Here is a 20,595-nt window from a genome sequence, read left to right on the forward strand (position 1 = left end):
TTGTTGGCTGAAGATTTTAGGTGATATCACAAAGTTAATAATAATAGTATAAATCAGAATAGAAAATAATAGACTGTTTCAGTTGGAAGGGATCTACAAGGATCATTTAGTCCAACTGCCTGACCAAATCAGAGCTGATCGACTTAAAGCATATTATTAAGGGCATTGTCCAAATGCCTCTTAAACCCTGACAGGCTTGGGACATTGACCACCTCTCTAGGAAGCCTGTTGCAGTGTTTGACCACCCTCTCGGTAAAGAAATGCTGCCTAATGTCCCGTCTAGATCTCCCCTGGTGCAGCTTCAAACCATTCCCACACGCTCTGTCACTGGATACCTGCGGGAAAAGCTCAGCACCTCCCGCTCCGCCTCCCCTCCTCAGGGAGCTGTGGGGAACAATAAGGTCCCCCCTCAGCCTCTTTTTTTCCAAACTAGAGAAACTCAAAGTCCTCAGCTTCTCCTCACAGGACATTCCTTCCAGCCCTCTCACCAGCTTTGTTGCCCACTTCTGGACACATTCAAGGACCTTCACATCCTTCTTAAATAGCGGGGCTCAGAACTGTACACCTAATCATAAAATGAAAAAATTTATTTCGATCACAAGGTGAGGCCACACCAATGCTGCATACAGCCGGATAATCACCTCGTTTGACTGCCTGGTGATGCCGTGATGGATGCACCCAGGATGTGGGTTGTCTTCTTGGCTGCCAGGGCACGCTGCTGGTTCCTACTCAGCTTGCTGCCAACGAGCACCCCCAGATCCCTTTCTGCAGGGCTGCTCTCCAGCCGCTCCTCTCCCAGTTTGTACTTGTGCCCAGTGTTATCCCATCCTAGCTGCAGAATCCAGCATTTTGAGTTGTTAAATTTCCTCCCATTAATCATTGCCCAATGCTCCAATCTATCTAGATCCCTCTACAAGGCCTCTTGCCCTTCAAGGGAGTCAACAGCACCTCCAGGTTGGGATCTTCAGTAAACTTGATAACGGTGCATTCAGCTCCTGCATCCAGGACGTTGATAAACACATTGAGCAGGACTGACCATAGAATTAAACCCTGTGGAACGTCGCTGGTCACTGGTTGCCAGCCAGATGTAGCCCCATAACAACTAAAAATAATGCACCAACATCTTCAAAATGCACCAACAATAAACATGCTCTTGGAAGGAGTTTCTCTTCAGTGTTGATGGGAATAACGCTGCAACTGCTGTTTGAATGAACACCGTAAATCCTGTAAAGAGATCCTACCTGCCGTCTTGTCGGCTGATCGTGTATCCAAAAAGAGGATTGTTGACAAAGCTGATGTTCACTCCAACTAGAGGGGTCCCATCTGCCGTCATCACCTGGCCTCGAATCACACATGCATGTCTGCAAGAAGGAGAAAAATAATAAGAAATAGTCAGTGTTTTGACAGTTTCAAGGTTTTTCTCTGCTTCTGCAGCTAAGAATTCCTGTGGATTAGAAAGCCTAGGCCTTTATATCCTGGAAAGCTGGGGGCCATGCCATGTGTCTTGATGGGGGGATGCTCTGCCGAAGACTTTCTCAGGAGTTGTGTAAGAACATTCAATACCTAAAATGAGGTTCGTCTTTATCCTACTCTTGAAAAGCAACTGCTGCAGCATATACTTCGATAAACTACAGACTTCTGTAGGATTCACAACCACCACATTGGAATTTGCTATAACCAACTAAGTTTCACAGTTTTGACAACGTTGCCCCAATTAAAGGCAAAGCACATTTTAAAATCAAAGCGAACAGAAACCTAACTGGACATATTTAAGGCACAAAAGCCACAGAAGCACCCTCACCAAGGCTTGATGGCTCGTTTCTTTCTCATTTCTTCCACACTTGGGAGAACCACGACAGATAATTTGCTAGTTTCAGATAGCTTCCCTACTAACTGCTTGGGGAACTGAGCACGCCAACAGGACAAGCCTTTTCCTCCCAAGTTTGGTAGATTGCACTATTTTATAGGCTACATCTATTCCAATTACTCTATGCTCTGTAATGCACTCTTTTATCTAAGGATTTCAAGGATCTTTACAAACATCGATTAATGCTGCAAGATAGGTATTTTACAGAGAAAGGAAATAAAGCACAGACAGATTTTTATTTGTCCAAGGTCAGTCAGAAAATCTGCAGTAAAGCCGAAGACAGATTTTCTAGGTTCTTATTCCAAAGTCTGTTTCCAGTCCTCTAAGTCATTACTACACTGCTACCTGAGGAGCTTCCTATAAAGACAAAGCATCACATGTCTGTGAGAGTGTCTGAACCCAATTTTTGGCTGAAGGTAACTATTTTTCTGAGCAGCAACAGCAAATTGTGGTGTCAGTGTGCTAGCGTGACCCAGTGAGTGATTTTCCTAACTGCTGTCCTGCTGGAGAGCAGAGATTGAAAGCCAATGTTTCTACAGGTGCAGGACCAGATCTCTAGCTAGAGTAAATCATCCCAGCTGCACTTGCTATCTACCCACTTCAACTGAGAAATGTTGCTTTACTGGTTTACTGAAGCAAAGGATGGTGTCTGCAATGTTTTGTAATGATGATTTCATAAACATGGATCATCAGGGAAAGATCAAGTTATTTTCTTACAGTCCACCTAACAATCTGATATTGTATAACTCAAGGAGATAAAACATAACATCATTTTAATAAGGGCTGTGCTATTGTATATTCCACAGTACAGAAAACAGATCATTTGTCAGGGTGTCTTAAACAAAACTCCTACTGATCTAAACTGAGAGTTCCAGTATTAACAAAATTTCTTGAAGTGTTACCAGAATGTGTTGGCAAACTACAATGTGACCGGATTCATATCCAGTTTTGGAACAGGCAACAGGAAAATGAGATAATGGAAATGATTTTTTCTGTCACTGAGTTTTCTCTGATATATCATCACTGACTTGTTAAGGAGTCATGTAGGAAAAGATTTGGACCCAGCTTGGAGCTAATAATATTATTCAGACTTCTGTTGCTTCTCCCATTAAAAGCTCTAACACAGCCTCCCATATAGAACCAATTTAAAATAATGTTCCAGTATGGTACTATGCACATCGTTCTCTAACACGCAGGCAAAGCATAACTCAAAGGATCATGATGCCATGGAACATGCTTGGGAAAATGTCAGTGCTTGGAATAACCCCACTGAAATCAACAAGTCACCAAATGCAGTGCATTTTTTCCACGAAGTGAATGTATCTGATTATGTCTGAGCTGAGAGCAGAACCTAAGCCTCCTCTTCCTGGATTTTTCCATGATCCCCCCCACCCTGCCCCATCTCCTTTTCCATCCTTTAGACAGACCTGAGGAAGGGTTTGAAACCGTCTTCTCTCAGCTTCCCATCAAATGGCTGCACATCTTGTGAAAGGTGAGGAATCACTACAGACTGTTGGAAGACTAAGACTGGAGCACGAGGGACGTGCTGCTCAGAATTACTGACAGCGTATACAAGCCAATACTGTGACTACCAATGTTTTAAAATACTTGAGAGACAAGATCATACATTTTTGTGAACGCAAAAAGAATACTTCCACCTGTTGTTTTTTCCCTTCCAAGAGTTAAAAGCAAGCAAAGGAAAACCACAACATATTGCAGGTGTCTCTCCTGCTGTCCTACACAAAACACATGTCCAAGCAGTTGCAAACTTCTAAGTAACATTGCAAGCACATTGGCCTCGATCCTCAGCTCATGTTAACGGGGGGATGTGCTTTATATTAGCAAGCATCTGGTCCATTACATATCAGTGACAACTATTTCTACAATAACAAGCACCAGCACAACATGGAGAAACAAGTGACCTCCTCTCTCCTTGGCAGCTGTGTCGGATGTGTTTCAACTCCCACCTTCCAGCCAGAGACTCGGTTCTCATTCTAGATGATGCTTCACACGTTGCACTCCAACTCTGTTAGCACATCTACGTGCTCACTAACTCAGACGACGCTGGCATCTCCTCTCAGAGAAGCAGCTCGTCAGCAAGCCCAGCTGCATCCACCATCCTCCTGAGGACTATAACAATAGCTTTATTTACATGCTATAAGGAAAGATGTTCCCTCAAAGGAGACATCTTTCCTAAACCACAGTGATAAAAAGAAGCTGGAGCAACATGCACAAATCTGAACTCAGTTAAAAGCAGGAGGGGTGGAAACTGGAGGAAGACCAGAGCCCAGACTCTCCCTGATTAGAGGCTCAAATCTTCTCCTTCCCTGGGTGACAAAATTTGCCCCACTCGGGAAAACCAGTAAAACACAGTGTGTTGGAAGCAGCTGGCTTCTCTAGAGTCAACATGTCCTTTCTGGAGGCAAGATCGACTATCCACAATGCACCAAGCCCCCCAGGAACCTGGTTAACACTAATTTAGTCAGCCATTTCCTTCAGAAGACCTTGGTCTAAATGCAATTACACTACAAACAAGTTAAGTGGTACTGCTAAGATGCTCCGCTCTGCTAGAAGGTCTCCCAATATATTTACATAAAATTATCTCTCATGTTAATAGAAGAGATTTATTCCATCAGTCTATGCCTGCCAGTTCAGAGCGCTTTCTGCAGTTGAGCAAAATTGAATTTCTTGTAGCCGGAGCCTCATCTTCCCATTGAATTATTAACAGATGATGCCTTTGTGTTCTGGCTCGTTTTGTTTTGTTTTGCTTTCTTCACCACTTTTACAGGAGGCTGTATGGATTCTTCCTTTACAACAAAAAACAGCCTGCTTTTTTTCCTCTTTAATTAGACTTTTCCTTTTTTTTTTTCTTTTTTTTTTTTTTTTTTTTTTTTATTTGTCCATAAGAGCTTCCCTGAAATACTGAATCATTGCTGGAATGCCATCTAGAATGCCAGATAGTGGATCAGATAATTTTACACCATCGCTTTGTGAAGCCATTCTTTATTCCCTAGAAAATTAAATTAAGTCTTCCCGGTAAGATCTGGGCCACAGTGGCAAAACAGACAGGGGTGCAGTGATGCCTTTACATTCCCACTGCTCAGATATACAGAAAGTTTGACAGGCTGTCCACAAAAGTCAAGCAGACAAAACCAGCTTTAGAGCAGAAGCCAGAAAAGTAAATTCTTCAAAAGCCATTTCATATTATGGGAGCACATTAAAGATTTGTCTTTGATACTGACTCTGATTCAATGTCTCACAACTTAGACATTGGCCCTTCTATTACTTCTTATTCATAGATTTTTTCCACTGACACTGTGCTTGGCACTGGGAAACAGACAACAATACCGCTTCTGCTAAGCATTTTTCATTGGGAAAAAGAAATTCCATGCATCCTAAACTCCCTTTTGCTGCAAGAAATGTATATTCCTTCCTTGACTGAGGATAGGTGCCATGGGAAATCTCACCCCAATGAATTTCTGCAGCTCCTCAAAATATTTCCACTGTAACTCATTGTGTCTTCTCCTTTAAAGGTTTCAGATGTGTGGAGATGGTTATCACGACTACTTAGCCATCCTCAGCCAAGTTATTCATAATAAATATTTTTATTTGCCACTATAAATCTCTTAATCTTTTTGGAATTACTTACCACTTCCATATTTTTTAATATATATACACACACACATATGGGATTTATCCTTCTGCTCCAGATGAAACTTCAACAGAGCACCATAGAGTGAAAATCTAGAAAGTAATTATTCATTGGGAAGAGCATTATTAGTGAAATTAGGTGATCTCACGTCCATTCCTGTGCTACAGACCTGCTGTGTGACACTGGTCATGCCAGCTAGTCAGCATGTGTCTCTGCACTCCCCTCGCAGAATAACAACCCAGGCACATCTCCTCCTTACAGAGACATTAGAATATTTGTACTAATTTGGATAATTGTACTAATCTGCTAATCCCTTGCACAAGGATTTTTACATTTTACACTTCATCTGTGACACGCTCACACACCCCGATGATAAATGCCTATAAATAGAGTCATTTGTTCCGAACACAATCTCATGGCTTCAGCTGTTGTGACCTTTTTGCTTGATAATAACACAGGATGAGGCAAAATGTACCTCGTCCATTTTGGGTTGAATGCACATGTCTCATGTTAAACAACCTCAGGGCAGTCTAGTACTAGAATAGATAGAAAAATTGGTAGAATGCCAGGTAAAGCTAAGGGCACCGTGATCAAACACATGGATACAGAGAAAATGCCTGAGCTGGCAGACGAAGGACAAAAGAAGAAGAGCAGAACATGCAGATCTTCAAGTTCATTGCTTGTGGCAGCATTTCCCTCTAAAGCTGTCTGTAAAACAAGTCCTCCCCACTTGCCTCTTAACTATGCAGAAAAAAAGTCCTGATAGTCTTTCCTTGAATGGAGTCAATCCCTGTCTGGCTTCTTCAGTTCAGTTTAGCTGTGGGAAGAAATTAAACCTGGAACTTACCAACTGACCTTAGCTGCCATCTGAATTAAGGAATTCTGCTTTGGAAAAAGAATGGAAAAGATCCTGCTGAAGGGTTCCTTTTCAAACAAGAAAGGCACAGTTATATGAAAAAATGAAAATTAAAGAGTAGTCATCCAGAAAGACCCCCACACCACCTTGGACAGCACAAGGGAGTTTCTGAAAGGGTTTGGCAGCTGTTGTGCAGCTGGTATACAAATACAAATCCAGATGGATTTACCAGGGCCCGTTGCGATAGGACAAAAGGGAATGGTTTTAAACTAAAACAGGGCAGACTTAGACTAGATGGAAGGAAGACATTTTTTACAGGGAGGGTGGTGAAACACTGGCACAGGTTGCCGGGAGAGGTGGTAGATGCCCCATCCCTGGGAACACTCAAGGCCAGGTTGGACGGGGCTCTGAGCAACCTGGTCTGGTTGAAGATGTCCCTGCTCATGCCAGGAGGTTAGACTATATGACCTTTAAAGGTCCCTTCAAACCAAAACGATTCCATGATTCTAAATCATTAATTAGGCTCAGCCGAGAAGTTTGCCAATAATCGGAGCATCAGAATGCCAGTGTCAATCTGAGAAAGGGACTAAATGCACTGACATTTGACCAAGTTTCCTTGGTCAAATACAAGGGTTTCCTATGGTGGCACTGAAAGATGTGGCTTGCAAGAGATCCTGCCACTCAACTTTCTGAGCAGCTGATGGAGTGGGAGACCCAGGAGAAAAAGAGCAGGTGATGAAGAGCAAAGTTTATAAGGGCTCTGACCAGGCTCAATAAGAGGAAGTCAATTCTAAGTTGTTTGCAGCAAGAAACAGGATCTGCTGTGTTTAACCTACTCAGCGAAGCTATTTATAAGGTCTCATCACTGAAGGGTCAGGAGACGCTGATGATTCTTTATGCAGGCATGGTCCTTAGCTGTTAACCTTTTGCAAGAAGCCTTCTACAGCCTTTTAGATATTCTACAAAACACACAATAAAGCCAACTGAATGAAACGTCATTGAAAACCCATTACTTAAATTGTCTGAAGGAGGACAGGGCAAAAAGCAACGTAATGCTAGGATACGTTTATAAATGTGACTAATGAAGTTGGCATTTGAAGTCCAAGAGGAGAGAGTTTATCAGTCAAGATTTACAATAACACCTCTAGATGCAGATTTTATTCTACTTGTCTCTTTATATCTGGTCTAACCTGACAGTACCAAAACAGCAGGCCTTCTTCAGCTGATATTTTTAGTATCCAAGAGAGGGCTTGGTTTTGTGACCAGCTGTTGTCCAGTTTCTCAAGCTCCCCACTGCACACGCCTGACTCCGTTTTGTTCCATTAAGACTTATAAATTGATAATAATAATAATAAAAAAATCTCCTGTGGCATCATCTTTTTTAGCAATATTAGTGACTGCTAGTTGTAGCTCCTCCAAAAGGAAAAGAAGGTATTTTGATTGCATGACAGTTTAGTAAGAAAATATCTTTTGAGGGCTGTCTACCACTTCTAGAAAACCCATGACTGAATGATCATTGCTCTCAAAACAATTCCCTGCTGGCTCCATTCTTGAAAGACTCAGGCCCTCATTGCTTTGAAAACTTCTCCCAAGATCTGAACTTTATTCACCTACTCAATGTGTGTACTTTTTCTCTTTATGAAAGCACAATCTTCCTCTCTGGTCTGCCAAGCAATCTGGCCACTGTTGGAAAGAGATGACACTTCTGCCATCCAAAACATCCTGGGTTTCTATGCCTCATTGACTGACTATTTTGCATCCTGAGATTTCTCACTTGGGCTCTCACAGGAAGGTGGAAGGACATGGGAAACAGGAATGCTGCTCAGCAAATAGGAAATGAAGCAGGAAAGACACTGATGCTAGTCTCTGAAATTACAAAACCGGCTCCAACTACACAATTTAAGTGAAAGTATTTTAGAACAGTTTTATGGGAAATGCAACACACATCAAGTTGGGCTGTGCTTTACTGCAAAGTTTCAGTGAAGAACCCTTTTCTTCACAATGTGGTTGGACTAAGTAATGCTTTTAAAGTTGATGATTCTCTCCTTTACTCCAGTATAACCAAAGAAACACTCTTTTGCTTTGCACAAGATCTCAACGAAACAGAATCACACACCTATTTTTTTAGGTCTGTAAAGTTCAAGTCAAGCATTTAGTAGCTCATAAGGTACAAGATAATTTTTCCACCTAATACTGAATTATACTCATTTCATAATTTTTCAGAAGTGATCTTATAACCATTATTTCTATAAGAGGTAAAGACTTTATGGTGCAATAACTTTCAGAGATGAATAATGTATTCATGTCAAGTCTTCACAAAAAAATGTCTTCAGAACTTATCATCAGTTCTGTATTATTATTATAGTATTTTATGTTCGCTATTTATTTTGTAAGCTGTGGCCACATATTCAGCTCTGCAGAAGACTCAAAATAAAACCAACTCCTTCCCTTGAATTGCAGGCACCATGAAAGCAAAACTGAGCAGAACAGAAGGAAAACCACAGTATTTCCGAATAATTATAAAATGAGCTTTCTTTTTGATGATCATAGGGAAAGTTCTTTAACTACATATAAGGTGTTTGATAGCTTTGTAATGATCCAAAGAAATTAGGGGAAAAAAAATGTTCAATAAAATATCTAAGATTTTATGATTTGGATTTTAAAACTGCTATTTTATGTAGGAAGTTTTAACCAATTTAGCAAGTAAATGTCACACTCAAAGGACAGACTCTTCCTGATAAATTGAAATGGTTGAAAACTGTACTTGAACTGAGCTGTTAGCATCCAACAGCGAAAGGCCGCTGCCCCAAAGCTGATCTGGCAAGGCAGAACATTACCGCACCCCTGCAAAGCCAACAGGACCAGCTCACACCTGTATGCCCTGCAATTCAAAATGGGAAAGGAGATTTTGCACTGAGCTGGCCAAGGAGGGCTCAAGCTCTGCCTTCTGGTCTGGGGTCCGCAAACCTCTGCAGAGGTAAGGCAGTAAAAAGCTTGGGGCAGAATGCTCCAGCTTTTTGCTGAATGAACATGCCAGGGTTGTACAGGAGAATCATTACAACAGTGAGCTGGTATTTAATTTGAAGAAGCCTTATGCAGTAATGAAATAATCAAACCTCTCCAACGAACAGGACATGCAGTTTCTAGTGATGTTGCTATATCGAATGAAGCTACTGACTCAGCTCATAGTTATCACGCCAGACACGGCCATCAATGAGTAATGTAAAACAATAGGCATAGGATGCTTTTTTTTTTTCCCCCAGAGGAACATACCTCAAATATTGAATAAATATTAATCAAATATCTACATGTCAGCTCCAAGAGAATGCATCAGCATCTACAACGTAGTTTAGACTCTCAAACCAAATGTGCACGTCAGCACCTGTGTAATCTGGGAGGTACTTAACTCGTTAAGAGTTTGGTTTTTCTGCTTGAGAGTTTTGCAGGCTTGAGTTTTGCTTTCTGCGCACTCCTATATACACAGGTATCACCTGAGATCTTTTAATCTCCATCCCAGGTACAGGATGGTGCAGTGTTTATATCAGCTGCCTTGCCTGATCCTGGAAGCACGCTCAAATCATACTAGGAATGTTCTACTCAAGAGTTTGTATTTTGTAATAAATATCCAATGGTTTTTAATATTTGTTAAAAATTGCACTCTAGTTTCTCTAATGAGTGTACACAGTAATTCCTTCTACTGCCACTTGTGAAAAAGGAATATAATTATATTATGATTACACTATGTTATGGGAAAAAAAACCAAACCAAACCCACATAAAAACGGATAGGAACTTTGCTTTCATAGAGTCCTGTGGATATAAATTCCACAAAGTGATAGTAAGTAGCTGCATACATTGCATTAGTTTATTATATGGAAATAATGCCATGCCCAACAAAAAATAACTTTAAGCTGAAATAATGACATACTATATAATTTAAAGTGAAAAGAAAAAAGGCAAGCATTGAAAACATATATATATATATGCTCTGTGCACTGAAAAGATAAGTTTTATAATTATGGCTTTCCTCTGCTTAAAATGAATAATTATCAAAATAGGAAACATTAATTCTTTGAAAATTCCTTGTTATTCTCCTATATTTCAAAAAGCTATCATTTGTAGTTAATAAGTAGTTCATTTAAGCAGAAAGCAATAAAAGCAGAATGATGCCTTTGGAAGACAGTAATGCTGGGAAGGAGAGGGTTTGAAAAGGTGCTGCATTAGCTTGATTTAAAGTATGGAAAAATACAACCCTGTTCCCGTCAGCGCAGGTACCACGCTGTGCCATGCGTGGTCACTCCAAGAAATGCTGGATGGTGTCTAATATCTATAACACAGCCTGGTGTTCACAGATGGCCTAATCCACGGAGCTGCTGTGCTCCACAGGCTCCTGCATCACCTCCACGGTACCTGCAGTTCAGTGGGGGCACCTGACCCACCGCATTTCACTGCCAGCCCAACAGAGCTGTAAACTGCTGGAGCCGGGCCAGAACCATGGAGCCAGCTCAGGAGAAATCATCAGCAGAAAGTCACATCCGATGAGTTTGGGTTTTTTGACTTCTAACTTTGTCTTTGGCTAGAAAAGAAGCGTTTCTTGCTTCACCGTATAAAAATCACTTTTCTTGAGGGAAAAGTACAGAAAAGACAGAGTACTTTGGTTTTCCTGTGAAGAAACCTCAGGAAGACCTGCTGATGTGGACCCACAGCCCTCTCTCCAGGTGTGGGAAGAAATGGGTGAAAGGAAAAGAGAAGATGCTTTGAACATCTTCCTTCAAGGATGCTAAGATATCATCCTAATATGCTTCAAAATCACTCAGAACTGAGCTGGTTGGACTACCAAAACATTTTGAAACCCATTATAATCCTCTGATATTTTCTTAGTTGTTCTTTGGCCATGATCAATACTCACAACTTTGGTTCTGATGGGGCTTGGGATCGATGTAGTTTAACTCTGACAATAAACCCTATTCATTTATTTATTTATAGTAAAATAGTGCATACATGCATTTATAGTATACCTGTCTATCTTAGCATCTAACAGTGCTTGTGTAACCTTCCCCAGCTGCATCAGTAAGGTCTGTGGTAGAGCCTGGCATACAGTGGGGACACCAGGAGCTTGAGTGACATGTTTACAGGTACCTTGTCACTTAGTAGTGGCAAAAGAAATGTGCAAGTTCCATTCCAATCAGAATTTTCAACCATGAAAACTATTTTTTGTATTTAGACTACTGACCTGAGGGCAATAAGGGACTAGTCTTGCAGCCAATTGTAGATCCTGCTCTCTGATGTGTCTTTATAACTCAGCTGGCTATTTCTAGCTGCCCATGTAATTGGGATGGGTTAGTACTGCTGGCAGCAAGTAGATATGTACAACCTGCTCCCAAAAACAAGGGGTATAAACCACACCTACTTAAAAATGACCTGATTTTTTTTTTCAAATATTCCTTAAAAAAAATGCCAATTCTGCACATGGTTTTCTGAGGTACTTTAATCCTATGACAACATTTAACATAGAAGACCCTGTGGATCAGGACTTTAGCCTTGCTAAAGTTATTGCAATTTTCTGACATTGTCCCTCAAGAGAGAACAAATATATCAGGTGTCCTACTTGAAAGTCAACAACTTAACACCACTGCATCTTGTGCTTGCTCCTTATGGTGATGGACAACTAAGAATGGCTTAAAAATACAAAGCAAACAGCAAGAGTAAGTGGTTTCAAAATCAATACAAGAACGATCAAGTAGCAGAAGAGTACTTGTTATCTGTTCATCAAAATGATGTGAAAAGACATTCTGTGCATTCAGAATTTAATTTAGCTACTTGCTTTATCATCATAAACACTCATTTCAATATGGGCAATGATTATTTTTTCTTCCCAAACATGAATAATATATAATTGCTGGTATTTTGCAGGAGACAAGGTCTTTACCTTTATCCATCAGGGTAATTTATCATTGTCTTTCCTTTTCTTCTGCAGTGGTGAGAGAGCTTGTCAGCTCAGCTTGTTCTTAAAAAGCTGGAGTGTAATTCAATAATAAATTCACTCAAAGGCTAGCTGTCACGAGGCATTCATTTATTTGTATCCATTAGGCGATCTGCACTGCTGTTCTCTCTAAAGGGTAGCTAAGCTGTGTTTCTGAAGCCCGGGAAATATATTGCATAGTTATTCAGTCATCTCCTTCACTCTGCTGCCACTTCTGCACAGGCCACAGAGGAATGCAAATGTGCTGGGGTTCTCCCAGGGGTGATCATCAGCCAGCCATGACCTGATAAAGACCTGAGGAGTAGGCTGCGGCTCCTGACCTGAACGATGAGTGTGCCTGTGCCACAGGTGTCTCTGCAGGACACAGAGGTCTCCTTCACCCCAGTGTTGCCTGCTCATGGGGGACTGCTCAGAGCAAGTGGCATGGCTCCAGCTCCAATCCTACCCCATGAGGATGATAGTGCTGGAACAGAAAGATACAGGATGTTCCATGCCCAGCATTCTACAGTCCTGATCTATGCCAGGAAGGAGAAACAGCTTAATGACTTGCAGCAGCAGCAGCAATGGAAGGGGGAGGGTTGTCCTAAGGCAGGGTGCTGGAGCCCTCCTTCAGAACAAAAAGATTTCCTGCCCTCTCTCCTGTTGGACAAGCTATTAAGCCGGCAGCTGGAAGGGAAGATGAAAATGGTTCACCTTGCCCCCAGCTGCTGCTGTGACCTTCACGGAGAGACTGAGCAGTTCCATGGATAAGAAGGATCTTAGCGCCTGTCTGTTGTAAAAGCGACTGGAGGACATTCAACAGTGAGAATGCTGCTGAAGAAAGGGCATATCCACACATGCAGATGCAGCCAGGCTTGTCTGCCCAGCCTCACTGGGTCCTAGATGGTCCCAGCCCATGCTCCTCCATGGAGCAGCCACTCTGACCACTGCTGAAGCACTGCCATTTCCAGGGTGAGAAGGGACAGCTGTTTAAAGGTTTAGCATTCCAGGGGGTGAAAACAGACAATTGAAACTACAAAGAGAAGTTCAAGTAAGCAGAAAACACTTGCAATGGTTGAGTTTATCCAGATCTATAGGATCTTTAAGAATTAACAGGAACACTTGGTGTCTTTTAAGATCCCAAAAGCGTAATGGCATTTTTAGCAACACAACAGACCGGTAAGCCTGGACTTGTGTTGTGGTGCTGTCTCAGGGGAAAATATACCTTCTGTTGTGGTCCTTCACTGTTATTTGCAGCTGTTCTCGTGATGAGTCAAGATATTTAACTTGAGAGATGCAATACAACCACAGCTTGAGGTGACGTGCCTGTAGACCATATCTAGTTATACACACCCTACGCTGATATTTTAAGAATGGCAACCTCATAAATCATCGCTATCTGTGTATAATTCTTCGTGTTAACTTAAATGGAACAAAGAGCCCCATTTATTAGTTCCACTGCAGTTAATGAAAAGCAATCATTAAAACCCTTCCTATTGATTTGAATCTTTGCATTCCTTCACTCTAGTAATCTATATGCCAGATAAACATTTCTGCTAGCAGATGCTCCTTTTGAATCCCAAATCATCCTTTAGCAGGACGTTTACAGATGGTTAGTAATTCCTTCCTATGTAGAGACCTATCATCAGATCTATGAAACACATGTAACTCCTGTAGGAGTTTATGTGACCCTAAATGACACAGTCTTTCTGCTGGTCCTCTGCAGGCACTCCCAGAAACAAATTCAATGTATAAATAAGAAATTCCCATTATTTTCCCCCACCTCTGTGTGCTGCTGAATGCAAGCAGCCTTTAAAGAGAAGCTGCAATTTTTTATTTTGTTTTTATCACATATGTATGGAGATTCCTGCAGTTCTTTAGTTGTATGGAAAAGTTCATAAAACACAGACACGTGTCTACCAAAACTCTCTACTTATCAGAATTGATACACATGGACCTGATACCAGAGTCTTCTGTGGAAAGGTTTCCGACTGCAAGCTCAGCTGAGGAACTGCAATCCTAAATACATCAGAAAAATTAAATTGTGAGTATAATCTATTTTATATTCCAAAACCTGATTTTACAGCAACAAATCACAACAACTGACAGCAGAGAATTCACTCTGCTAACATTTAGTTCAGCGTTTGAACTGTGCAGTACCCAGAACCTGCAATCTTCAGAATGCTGATGAAGTACAGCAGTTTGCAACATAATGAGTGTTTGGCCTTAATCTGAATCACAGTTGTCAGCTTTTTTGGACCCTGAAGGGCTTGGCAGCACGACAAATCAGGGAAGCTATCACATCAGGCTAACTCCCTGACACTGGTGCTCTCTGAAGTGGTTCATGTCTGAGGTCAGCCTGTAGACCACCAAAGATGGCAATATATGGGAGGTGGTACCCAAGGAACGCTGCCAATGTCCCTTAATGGAAGCGCATTAGGTCAGACCCAGAAGGGCCCGAGAGGCTTGTTGAGAGGCAAGTGCTGAAATAAACACCCACACAGACAGGAGGGTTGTATATATTCAGTCCCAACCTATTCACTGCTGTGTCTGGGAAAACTGAAAGCAAGCAGTTAATGACCGAGTGGAATTCAACAGAGTCCAAACCTAAGTGTTGAGAACCACCTCTTGGCTCAGGGTCACCACTTCTGAAAGGCAACATTCATGGCAGACGCCGAATGATCTAAGAATCTGACACTGCAGGGTATGTATTAGAGTGCCCTGTTGCAAGCCTATGATTTTAAAGGGATGGCCTCCCCTCACAGCCAGGCACGTACTTAAACAAATGGCTGAGATGCAGTCACAGAAGTGAGCCGTGTAAGATTGCTTTGCCAGTTCCTGCCTCTTGATGATGATTCCAGCGATAAAGAATGTCTAAGTATTAAAACCAATCTATATTCAAGTTGATTGTTTATATTGGAAATCACTCTCCTAGTCCTCCCTAGGCTGTAAGATGTTCTTCAGATCTTTAGAAGTCTCTAAAAGTCACACTATAGATTGTAAATACCATTCTAGTTTCCCTCTCTTTTGGCTCCATCAGTGGAAGGTCTGACACTGCTGTTTACGAGACACTTCTGGAAAATGTCAGTCACTTGAACTAGAGGCACCCTGCTGAACAGATGGCTTTCACTTCTTGAAATAAGGCAGGAAAGATGCAACTGCCAGTATGTGTTGGGAGAGAAGTATCTTGTCTTACCGGCTGGCAGGACATTGCAGAGGAGGAGACAGTCAGCAGAAATACATCAGCCACAAAATTCTTCAGATATCTACTTCCCCTAGACAATTTCCATGTTCTGCATCTTGCTGCCATTCCCCATCTTAAAATGGCCAAGTGGCTTATGCTTTACCTTTTACTGAATCAAAACCAAAATTCACCTACCCTCCTTCAAAAGGATTGTCTCCAGGGATGACATGAGTGCTGTCCTTGCCAATCAGGAACTTGATCCGATCATAGAATGAATGCAAGCTCTGCTGGGAGATGGGGGCTTGCGTCTCCTGGATGATGTCCAGGGGGTCCGGGGAGCCCAGGCACAGCGCATTGACATGGCACAGTGGCTGCAAGCAGCAGTCTGGGTCCATGCAGTCCACCAGGCCATCTGCAGAAGCGTAAGGAAGATATTAGAGCAATGGTAACATAAAGTGGTGTAGACTTCAGGGTGCAAGATCACTCTCCAGTGCACATAACAGAGAAACGTGAATTTACACCTATATAGAGGAAGGCATGTTCTCTTAAAGCCACAATAAAGAACCTCAAATATGCACTGACATGTAACATGAATATGCATTAATAAGTAATATATGAAAAACCACACATACATACGAGATCAGACCCTAAAAGAAAGCATCTTTGAAGTTAATTCTGGGATATGCCATTTCACATCTCAGTCACTCAGATAACTCCAGAGGCCCAAAAGGTGTGTTTTTTCCTGTCAATATATAAATGACTTTAGTACACTGGTCCTGCTCCCTGTGCAAATCACAGGCACATTGCATCATACCAAATGTGGCTATCAGAGTCACATTCAGCAGGACTAAATAGTGAATAAAGCCTTGGTACCTACCACAGCTACAGAGAGATCTATACATGCAACCCGCTAAACACTCTGGCTAGACAGGTGAGAAAGTAAGGGAGATTTTGCAGGGAAAGTGTAAACTCTTTTGGCCTTTTGTCACATCTATTCCATGCAGACTAACAGAGTAACAGATGACCTCAAATTCTCAGGCTATAAATATTGTACTTTCAGCACCACTAAATTAATAATAACAACAATAATAGCGGTGGACACACATGAGAAAAGCTTGCCAAACATACTCTAGTAAAATGAGGGTTTGCATATCTGTCATCAAATGCAGAGAGTGCCACTTCCCCTCCCACCACCGTAGCCACATTCCCCAGTTCATTTCGAGATGCCACTGTTCATTGCAAACAGGTTAGTAAAACAGCGGTGACAGGAAAGGAAATACAAAAAAAGCTCAGAAGAGGTTTGACGAAGCATCACATTTAGAAATAAAAGTTGTTAGCATGTAGTACAGATGGATCTTTAAATCAGATAAGGGAACTGGATATTTTTGTTCTGGGGTAATGGGATATGGAGCCCTTCACTTCCAACTCATCAGTTCAAGCAAGACAGTTTGACAGTGAATGAAAATTATTACCATGTGATGGCTGTTCAAAGACCTATGTGGAATGAGTGGTTGGTCTCAGTGTAGTTGCTGGGAGCTCTATATATCAGAGAAACCACCTTTACAGCTAGCATCCTACTAATGATTTCAGCATAGAAGCAAGAAATGAACGTGCTTGGAGAGCAACACTCTCCTGTGAGGTAGGGTCTCTCGTGAAGTGGGATGAGATTTGGAGTTGTCAGGATGATGTATTTTTTATTTCAAAGAAACAGTAACTTAAACCAAGGCAGTTTGTCATTACAGATTGTGAGCTTCAGCTTCATCCCAGTTATACCAGTATGAATTAGAAGTCCTTTCACTAATCTTATTGGCATTACTTTGAATTTACTGCAATATAAATAGGATGAGAATCCGATCTGCTATTATTGCTCTAGTACTTATGATGGCTTACACGTCACGGACTCAGATTCTGTTGAGTTATACCTGTTCTGTTCTTGGAAAATTTTAGTGCCATAAAACATCACTGGCAACATCATTTCATGTTGTTACCCGCACGCAGAAAACCGAACAAAAAGCCTGTTCCACATTCCCAGAGCTTCCAGTCTACATGTAGGTCAAAGTGCAACGAGTACCTGCTCCGCATAGACATGCACGCACACACACACTGAGTCATTTTCACAAGTGCTCTACACCTGCCGTTAATGATAATGGGAGCAGCGTTAGACTAGCAAAAACGCTTTTGAAATTCCCATCCATTATCTTTACCTCTGTCTGTTCTGATATCTCTCCATCTTTATAACTCCTTGCAAAATTGCCACAAAAATTTTCAGCTCAGGCACAAAACCTACCCATCTGCCTTTTCTTTTGATGACTAGTGATAATGAAAAAGAACTAATTATGTTTTATTTGCCCATTAAAAAAATGACTTGCTGCAGATGATTAGGCCAGTAGGATTCTGGAAGGTCAAATCTCAGATGCAGTTTGAGAGACTGTTTACAGAATAAAGACCTGCATAGATGTAACACGCTTATCCATAGCTACCTACTAGAAGAAAAAGAAGAAATGGAAAAGAAACAATAAACCAGCCCTGTTACTATATCGACTACCATTTCAAGCAAGATAAAATGATGTCATTTTCTCCCCCACATTAATAATGTTTTCTAAGGCTACAGACACTCTGCTGAGAGAACAGCAAACCAGCTGTACCATACCTCTTCATTATCCTGTCTATTCCAGGCATCAGAAATGCGTTTTGGGACCTGAAGCTGCAAGACAGCAAGGAAGCATTGTCTTTGCAGGAAACTGTAGATAAATATTTGAAGAACAGATGCACAGGACAATGCTTTGTACAGGTGGGAATGCTGAGGACTCATCTGCAGGTAAGGCTTTCAACTAACATGCTTCAGGCCTCTGTGGAATAAGTTGAGGGTGATTACACCAGAGAGGTTTGTCACTGACATCTGGAAGTCATTAAGGTCCTCAAGAGTTGAAACAGGGTTTAGCTACACCGCTCCCTCTAATATCAATACCAAGGCAAAGCATTACTTTAGCTTAGAAAATGTAAAGGCCATTTCTGTCTGTGCCATGTAGAACCACCAAGAGTTAAGCTATCAACCAAATTATAAACAGGGATTCACCATCTGAATATTATTTTCCTGTGTTTTTTTGGGTTTTTTTTGTTTTTTTTTAATTGTATGGTCTGCAAATGATCCAAGTGATGCCCTACAGTGAATGGTAAGAAGATACAATGAAATTGTACATAGCTATGACTTCTCATGCCCTGGGATCTTTCACTGGATCCATTAGAAAAGCGAAGATAAAGTGACATTTGCAAGAAGCTCCTGACCCATGGAAGAGCAAGGCGTTCAGGCAGCTGCATGGATTAATGCAAAATAAAATCAAAGCAAAACAAAACTCATGCTTTGATGGTCCAAATAGACAAAATAAATGTGGGATGCCAGCACCAGCAGCAAAGGAAAATATAGCAAGGTACGATACCACAGAACAGTATGAAGTCATAACACAAAACACTTTTGAAATTTATAAAGCATAATGGTGAATTTTCCTTAGAACTTGCTGTGAAGTTTTCAGACTGAGGTAACACAGGAAGGTGAACATGGGATCAGTGGCTTCTGCATCCCATGTTCTGCAGCAACAAAGCCACAGAGACCCATGGTCTGTGCATGGATTCATGACTCTGGTAGCTCCCAGTGCACTAATATGCAGCACGGTAAGTTCTTCATTATGGACACATTTATGCAACTCTTGGTTTTAAGAAGTGGCAGCTCCCTTATTCTACATATAGCTGTAATATCACCATGGAACTTCGTAGAACAAACGTGTTGCTGAATTATCTACATGCAAGGTTTAAAGCCTTGTGTAGAGGGATTACAGCAATTCATGTGCTTTAAGGTCAAAGAGGCTACTAAGATCAGCTTGTCTGACCTCTTATATACACAGGCTGTTCATTTCTTTTCCCCCCAGAACTGGATTAAAGCCTGTCTTTTAGAAAGATATCTCATATATCAAAGACAGCCAATTACAGCGAGTGCCTCACTTCTTCCGGCAAGCTATTCAAATGCTTAATTACTGCTAGGAAACTGCATCTTATTTCAAGGCTGAATTTGTCTAACTCCAATATCCCACCAGTGGAACTTGTTTTCCCTTTGTCTGCAAGGCTACCAATATTTCCTTCTGCCCTGCATGCTCAGAAGTCTTTTCCATGTGCAAGTCCCTCCACACAGAGCAACAATCCATTCCAAAACTTTTCTCTTAATAGCTGAAGAAGATTAAACTTCCCATTGCAAAGTTTTTCTTCCAGCCACTGGATTTTTTTTTTTTTTTCAGTTGTGTGGCATCCTTTGATTTCTTTCCAGTAATCTCACATCTTTTATTATGCAAGGGCACCAACACTGGACACACAACTGTGGCAGCAATATTAGGTACAGAAAACAGACAACTTCCCAGCTTTTGGGTTTCTGTACTTCTAAGGTTCACAGTAGCCTTATAGCAACAGCCTTGCACTGAGAACTCATGTTGAGACAGTTATCTCCTGTGACCTTAGGTCCTGTTCCAAGTCATTGCTTTTCAAGAGTCTCCCAACCCATAAATACAACATGCTTTCTTTGTTCCCTGGGGTATTATCTTGCATTTTGCTGCATTAAGACACATTTTGTTTGATTGTGATCTTGTAGTGATGCGAGTCAGATCAATCTGTATCAGTGATCTGTGTATCCTACTTACCATCATATCCAGCTTCAGGTGACTTAAATTTTACCAGGAGACATTTAAACTGTATTCTGAGACCATGATGAAAATGCTGAATAGGGTCGGATACAACAACCAGTTCCAAGGGATCCCATCAGAAACAGTTTCACTCATGGATGCCTTTCAATTAACAAATTAATTCAGAGATCTACCACTGAGCCAGATTTTAAGCCATCTCTCATGTTTCTTATTATTTCCATGTAATGAGAATTTTTACATCTTTGAGATATTTTATGCGTCTTATATATACACGTGTGTCCTTTTGGCAGTCCTGCCAAAAATACAACTCTTCCATCACACCTTCTTTGTCCAAAGCCATGAAATAAACACCTTTCACATTCTCAGAGTTATGGAGTGAATCAAATCACT

At 41.3% G+C, this 20,595-nt stretch overlaps 1 protein-coding gene across 1 annotated transcript in view; it reads right to left on the bottom strand.

Annotated features, from left to right (window-relative positions):
- Window positions 1-20,595, bottom strand: part of TENM4 (teneurin transmembrane protein 4) — a 353,678-nt gene that overhangs the window by 83,501 nt on the left and 249,582 nt on the right. Inside the window, 2 exon segments of the mRNA XM_055703071.1 lie at window positions 1,242-1,361; window positions 15,716-15,932. Coding sequence (XP_055559046.1) covers window positions 1,242-1,361; window positions 15,716-15,932 — 337 coding nt within the window.

Source organism: Falco cherrug, chromosome 2 (genome assembly GCF_023634085.1).
Source record: "Falco cherrug isolate bFalChe1 chromosome 2, bFalChe1.pri, whole genome shotgun sequence".
NCBI lineage: Eukaryota > Metazoa > Chordata > Aves > Falconiformes > Falconidae > Falco > Falco cherrug.